We start from the raw sequence: 7,414 nt of genomic DNA on the forward strand, positions 1-7,414 counted from the left end.
AGATAGGGAGCACGCTGAAGGTAAAGCCAGACAATGCTGTGTTATATGGTAACCACTCTGGTTTTTGTTTTGTTTTGTTTTTTACCTGCAAATCATCAACAGTAGTTAGAGGAAAACAGCCAAAAGGGCATCACATTCAATCTTACACACAGGACACAGAAGAAAGGCCCAAGCCCTCACCCACTATAGATGAAATTAGGAACAATTTTCTCCAAGGAGAAGCGTGCTTACCTAGACTGCTCACTACCTTGAGTAAAGTAAAAGCATTTCAAAGTTCCCCCAGCAAAGCTATGAAACTTACCAAAGCTGCAGTGTTTATTTATTTATCTGAGAGAGAGAGCGAGAGAAAGAGAGAGAGAGCGTGGCGCGTGCACACAAGGGGGAAGGTTGGAGGGAGAGGGAGAAGCAGGCTCCCCTGCAAGACTCGATCCCAGGACCCCGGGATTGTGACCTGAGCCAAAGGCAGACCCCTAACCGCTTAACCAACTGAGCCACCAGGCTCCCCATGCAGTGGGCTTAATAAGGAAAAAAATGTATAGCTACTTTCATTTCAGAATTTAACAGCATCTGTAAAGTGCCTTACAGGAACTTAGAGCCAAATAGTTGATACAATGTATAAATCTACTTCATGCCCATGCTTGTTCCATAGTAAGAAATTACTCTCAAAAGCACAAAATACATGCATATTTCTAATCAGTGACAAAAGGGACATAAAATACCTACAGGCTATAAATTAGATGAAGCACAGAAGAAAAAACAAAAAAAAAATGGTTACTTACTTCATATTTATACTTCTCACCAGCTTTAGCCCTTTTCAGTCTTTCTAGAGCTTCCTGGCGCCCTCTCTTTGATTTCTTTTCTCGCCGGGATCTAGAAGCTACAAAACTCCCTGAATCTGACACAGCTGAAAAAAAGCCAAGTTTACATGAGATGTTACAAATTGTCAGCCATCTTCCCTCAGTAACAGGAACATTTCTAGTCAACGGTAACAGAATTTTAATATACAAATGGATACTTTTCATACTGTAGATGGTTCTTGAAGGTCATGTTCATATAGCTCCTGTGACTCCAGAAATTCTAAGACCCAGTTAAAACAACTGAAGCAACTGTTATTTTTTTCCTCCAAAAAGAGGAAAATTCAACTGATATCTTATGAAAACAGAAGAGAAAAGAGATCAGTCATTAGTCCATAACCTTTCCATCAGAAATGACAGGCCATAAGTAGAGTTACAAAAGGACAATTCATTTTGTATTCTTTTAATCAAAATTTGAAAAGCTTTATTTTTTAAAGCTTATTTTTTAATTTGTGCTTTTTATTTTTTTAAAGATTTTATTTATTTGATACAGACACAGAGAGAGAAAGCATAAGGAAGGGCAGAGGGAGAAGCAGACTCCCCGCTGAGCAGGGAGCCCCACGCGGGGCTCAATCCTAGGCCCTGAGATCATGACCCAAGCTGAAGGCTGGTGCCCAACTGACTGAGCCACCCAGGCGCCCCCAAAATTTGAAAGGCTTTAAAGGAGCATCTGCTCTTTGCAAAGTACTGGGCACTCTGAAAGACAAAAAGGTCAGCAAGACATGTTATCTGTACTCACAGAACTTATAATCTAAAATGGGAGATAAGTAGCTACTAACTCAAAAACAATCTTTAGAATACATGCCCTAACAGAGGTTCAGATAAAGTATTTGGAATTTCAAAGCAGGGATAAAGTGGGGGGTTGGGAGAATTTAAAAACATGGCTCTGAAGAGATTCTTGATTCCTTCACTGATTTCCAGGCCTCAGTCACTTGGTTAGGACATAGGATGACAGTGCAAAATTACAAAGATTAAAATGTATTTTGTCAAAAATTACTGGAATACTAGAAGGCCTCAGTGTTCATTCATTCAACTTTTGAATTACTCCTGCTTTTGGTCGTTATAAACTGACCACCACACACATATACTGAAGAGTTCATCCACAAAACTAAGACTTTCATTTACCAGCTGATGAATAACCAAGTCAAGCAAGACGGTGCTGCCTGCCACTCTGGCTTCGGACGATTGCCATCTATGTCTGTGAAACTGACTTTTCTACTGTATTTGGTGCTAATTATTTCATAAAAAGAAGGAGGCACAGAAAAGAAGTATTGATAAGATACATCCTAAAAGCTCCAACCCCTCTGGAACGTTCATAACAAAATTCAACTCATGGACAAAACGTTTGACAGAAATAGAAGATTCAATTTAAAGAACAAGTTACCAAATGCTGACAATAAACTGTTGGAAACTAAATCTTACAGGTGAAGCATAATTAGAGATTTTATTTTTTTTCTAGCTTCCTGGAAATGAAATCTCTCTTGAACATCTCAGTCTATTGTTTGACTTTCGCATTTGACTTTTAAATCTATTTTCAGAAAGGCATTAAGTAAAAATTAAGGAATGCAGGTACTTAATGATGACAGCCACAAAATCTTGGGCGTCACTCAAATGATTTCAAAAAATCATGCACAGGTCTACATGAAAAGGTTTCGGAGATTACTGGGCATGACCACTGAGAGTGAAAAGTTGGCCTCAGTATATTCTCTTAAAGATGCCGTCGACCCCTTTAGTAGACTCTCTTGACAAAATGTATAGTTTTTCAAATGGACTTACTTCACAGGCAACAATGTGCCATTCTACAGGGTTTGCGTACAATTACAGGAAGGAAGAGTTGCCTATCCTTAAGGGAACTCACAAGTCAAAGCAAAAGGACCTGAGGCTCCTACCATCATACAGACATGATGCCACAGAAGAGGTAAGGACAAGTTACTGAGGAAACACAGAAAAGAATGCTGCTAATTTTGTCTGAGAAATTATGGAAGGCTTCACAGGGGAGGTATCCAACACAGACCCAGAAAGAGCATTAGAATTTCACCATCAGAGTATAGGGGAAAGGGGGCAGAAGCACAGAAAAAAGCATGAGCCAAATTACAAAGGGATGAAACTGCAAGGTGTATTCAGAAACTGAGAGAAAGTCAGTATGGAAGGTAAATCTTAGAGTGCAGAGTGGGAGAACAGGAGATTAGGGAGAAACAGCACGATCCGGCTCCACCACTTACTGGGAGACATGAGACCACCAGTTAACATCTCTGAGCTGCAGTGACCAGATGCCTTGTTGTTGGTTTTTAAGCTTCCTGGCACCTGAACCTGTTTGTGAAATCCCCTCCTTATAAACCTTAATGGGACTCAGAGCCCAAGTCCCATTATAGAAGTTGAAAAAGCAGACGCTCTTTCCCACACACCCTTGCAGCTAGGGCATGAACATATAAAATAAGCTCTATCAATTAGGAACACCTGCTCAGACTTTACATCAGAAGCTAGTGTCAGAAGGAAAGTGGCTAATGGAAGATTCTAGAAGTAGCAACAGCTGCAAGAGGATTACTTGGGGTCAGAGAGCCAGCAATGTCCCAAAGTACAAACTATAACATCAAGTACTTGGCCATGGCTGGCAACGACCTCACTAGACCAGTTTTGTGGCACAACTTTAATCACCGTTCCTGGCTAAGCAGCTCCCCCCCCCCACAAATGATTCTCCAGTCCACCTGGAGTTTCTGTGAACAACACAATATCCTTCTAATCCCTAAAATACTTAAAATAAATTCCTTCCTTTCTATTTACATCAGCTAGAGTTGGCTCCTGTAGCTTACACCTAAGGACTCTGACTAATGCAGAGCCTCAGGGTCCTCATCTGTGAAATGGGGATAATCATATCTGCTTCATAAAGTTGTTAAGGATTAAATGAAGATCCTTGGCTTACTTTGTATTCAGCAATACAGAATCTCATTTAATGTATGTGTATATGTGTACAGATGCAGGGGAGACACACACACAAACACACACAACCCACAACACTACTCCCAGCAATACCATGATGGTCTAGCTTCTAGAAAGCAAAAATAAAGCAAAGTGGTTTTCTCAGAGAAGCCTCAATATAGCACCACACATAATTAGCTCTTTACCATCTCAACTCCAGGAAGACAGAAACTATGTCCAGCTTACCTACCATTTTAACAGTGTAACACCAGAGCCTGGCACAATGCCTATACCTAGTAGGTACATAATAAATATTTGCTGAATGAACAAATGAATAAACCACTGTACCTGCTTTTTAAAATCATTAAACTCTCCCTGATCCCTTTTCATATGTAATAATAGCTAGTTATAGACCTTTCAACTTTTCACTGCCATTGTCAAGGTACCCCACCTTCTAATACCTAAGAAAAAAGGCCTAGAATTTCCTTCTTGGAATGTGTCCAATGCCTCATGTAGGTAAGTTAACAAAAAAAAAAAACATGAAAAAAATCCATTACAAAAGTTTAAATATTTGGTTCAAAATTACCATCTGAAGTACCCCCACCCTCCCCAAAAGCAGACAGACACTAGCCTCCAACAGTCTTTCAGGTAAGAATCTTTCCACTCTTTAAGGGAAAAATTCCAGTCACAAGTCTCCAGCAACTACTTAATCAACACCATGACTTAAGAGGGGTCTCAAGATTACACAGTATCCTCCAAAGAGTGATTTCTTGATGTTCACAGATGACGTACTGTTTTTAGGGTGAAGAAAGACACCCTAGGGGCAAATCACTAATGGAGGACTGCAAAGGCTGTTCACATATTCACATCCTACATCTCATTTGTAATCCAGGCTAGACGACTCTCCAAAACAAATGGTCTTGAAAATGAAAGACTAGAACAAATTGATATCTGTGATTCACAACTAGGTGAATGCAAAGGAAGCTGATTAGAAAGCAAGTTCTCATTAATGGAGATGTAGCTGAGTGACAGATGTACCTTGAGCTAAGAAAGTGAAGTATCTGATTTTAAGTCAGAAGTTCACTAAAGTCACACTTTAGTTGAACACAGTTCAAAAATCAGAAATCAGACAGAGCCATTTACATTTTTGTATTCTATTTTTGGAAATAAAAGATTACCACTGAAAACGGAGTCATATACAGGGCATCCCGAATGCTGATGCAATTTTTTTTTTTGAAACTTCACCAAAGATGACTAGATTGTGAACACTATTTCTATACAGCACTTGACGAACTTTCCATAGAATTTTAAAGAAAAAACTGTTAATGCATGAGGTTGAAACCCATTACCTAAAAAGACAAAACGCATTTGTATCTTCTGGTGACAGTCCTGAGACCTTTCCTGCTGAGTTTAGTGTATAAAATTTCCCTGGGAGTTTCTATAGAAAGGGTGCGCATCCGTTCTGTCCTAGCCCTCAAAAAGATATTTGGGGCCAGAGTTGTTAGATACTTTGAACCAAGACTGTGCCCCACTGGGGCCACTCTGATGAAGGTGTGCCCAGCACGTGGAACGCAGTCACCAAAAGAAATAACAAGAAAATGCAGACTAGTGCGGAGACCAGCAGTGACACAGGCCCTGCAAGGGATGCGTTCTGGTTTTCCGGAGCAAACGGCCCTGCCGCGAGGAAGCCCCACCCGACACCAAATGGGACCCAGCCGGGGACAACCGAGGTCCGCGCCCAAAAGGACCCGTCAGGCGACCCGGACACGCGCCTCCCTAAGAAAAAATAAAAAAAGACCTCTCCAGAGCCCTCACCACCCGCAATCATACCACGGTCCCTGCACTCCCAACCCGGTACCCCGCGCGGGGTCGTCCCTCACCGCTCGACCCCAGGTCGCAGTCCTCGCCGTTCACGGGCGCCATGGTCCTGAAGTATCCCGATTCCGCGCCAACCAGCCCGAAACTGGCGCGGCGGCCGAGACAGGCGCTAGGCTGAAAACCAATCAGAGGCTCCGGAGGCTGCGGACTTCCGCCCGGAAGGCCACTGACGTGCCGCGCCGCGCCGCGCCCCGCCCCCGGCCTTCCCGCGGACGCGAGTTTGGCGCCCTGTTATGACCCCTTAGGGAAAAAGCTCGAGTGACGGGGAGGCCGAGGAGAGCGGGAAAAAGAAGCGGCCGGGCGCTGGAAAGGAGCCGACAGGAAGCTCGCTGCGCAGGCGCACCCATGCTGATGGGAAAAGATTTGGGCGCGTTAGAGTAGGGGCTTTCCGGTTCTGAGAGTTGATTTTCCTAGAAAAAAGACGCGGGCGGGCAGCAGGATGGGCGTGGTTGGACCGGTTTCCCCAGAGCCTTGGGAAAGCGACTGCCTCCTGCTGCGCACTCTGAGTCTTGCCTGATAACTTTGCTTCTTAGCGTGTAAACACAGTCGCTGTGTGATTTATAGATATAAATGTGTGTATGTATACATATGTACGTATATATATATAAAGCACAATCTTACCCAGTTGACCAAAACAAGCATCACCAATAAGGGGCAATCATATGCCTCCTTATGTAATGCCCTTGGAAAAGGGAACAACATCACCTATATAATCTTGCAAAAAATGTTTAACCTGAATCTAACCATGAAGAAACAAACAGATATATTAAAAGCATAGGACGGTCTATAAGACATCTGGCCCGGACTCTTGCAAAATGTCACTGTTACGAAAGAAAAAAAGGGCATTATATGCTTGTATTCTGTACAATGCATATAATATATGTATCTCATTTTATATTTTTCCAAATAGGTGTAACATTTTTATACATGTGCCTGCCCCACATTTGTAATATTTTTTCCTACATTTTTGCCAACATGTTGCTCTCTTCCTCACATGACAATTTTATAATACAATTTTCTCTAAAGAGAATATAAAGATAATTCAATCTGTCCTCCAGCATGGCTGATCAATGTTTGTTTCTTAATTTCTGATTTTTTTGAAATTTTTCTTTCAGTTTTATACCATTATTTAATATCATGTTAAGATATGATCCACATGTTGTGATACATAGCACTTAGTAATTCACACTTAGATCCACTATTGGTTAAAGCACTAGTGCAGATTTATGCCTATACTTTTCCTTTAAAGAAATTGTTGCAACTTTGATATTATAAAGTTTATTCCTAACAGGAGAGAACTGTTTTGGCTAGGCATTAATAAGAACCAAATCTTTCCTGGGGCGCCTGGGTGGCTCAGTTGGTTAAGTGACTGCCTTCGGCTCAGGTCATGATCCTGGAGTCCCGGGATAGAGTCCCACATCGGGCTTTCTGCTCAGCAGGGAGTCTGCTTCTCCCTCTGACCCTCTTCCCTCTCGTGCTTTCTATCTCTCATTCTCTCTCTCTCTCAAATAAATAAATAAAATCTTTAAAAAAAAAGAACCAAATCTTTCCTTTACAGCGTCACATGTATGATCATTTTCCACATGCCACCTTAGAACTCTAAGCATTTCAGATCTTGTTTCTCTTTCATGACCCACATACTTCCAGGGGCCAGGACCTGTAGGACACTTTCATATTGTGATATCACTTCTGGCCCTGCACATTCAGGTCAAAACTCCAAGTCAGCACAGTGGGGTAGGAATATTCCTGGAAGCTATTGCTACACC

The 7,414-nt window shown here is 41.9% G+C and overlaps 1 protein-coding gene across 3 annotated transcripts in view; it reads right to left on the reverse strand.

The window, feature by feature from the left end:
* POLA1 (DNA polymerase alpha 1, catalytic subunit) overlaps positions 1–5,781 on the reverse strand; it is a 301,449-nt gene extending 295,668 nt beyond the window's left edge. For 2 of the 3 annotated variants that reach the window (XM_088028848.1, XM_028122620.2), the window contains exons 1-2: positions 5,651–5,781; positions 780–904 (exon numbers count right to left, since the gene is read on the reverse strand). In XM_088028848.1, coding sequence (XP_087884974.1) covers positions 780–904; positions 5,651–5,693 — 168 coding nt within the window. In that variant the 5' untranslated portion in view covers positions 5,694–5,781. Of the gene's footprint in view, positions 1–779; positions 905–3,076; positions 3,149–5,650 lie in introns of those variants that run through there. The other variant, XM_028122621.2, reaches the window with a different exon arrangement.
* Positions 5,782–7,414: the final 1,633 nt, after the last annotated feature.

The sequence above is a fragment of the Eumetopias jubatus genome, unplaced genomic scaffold (assembly GCF_037043125.1).
Source record: "Eumetopias jubatus isolate StellerSeaLion01/CBP00866 unplaced genomic scaffold, mEumJub1_p1.0 scaffold_11, whole genome shotgun sequence".
NCBI lineage: Eukaryota > Metazoa > Chordata > Mammalia > Carnivora > Otariidae > Eumetopias > Eumetopias jubatus.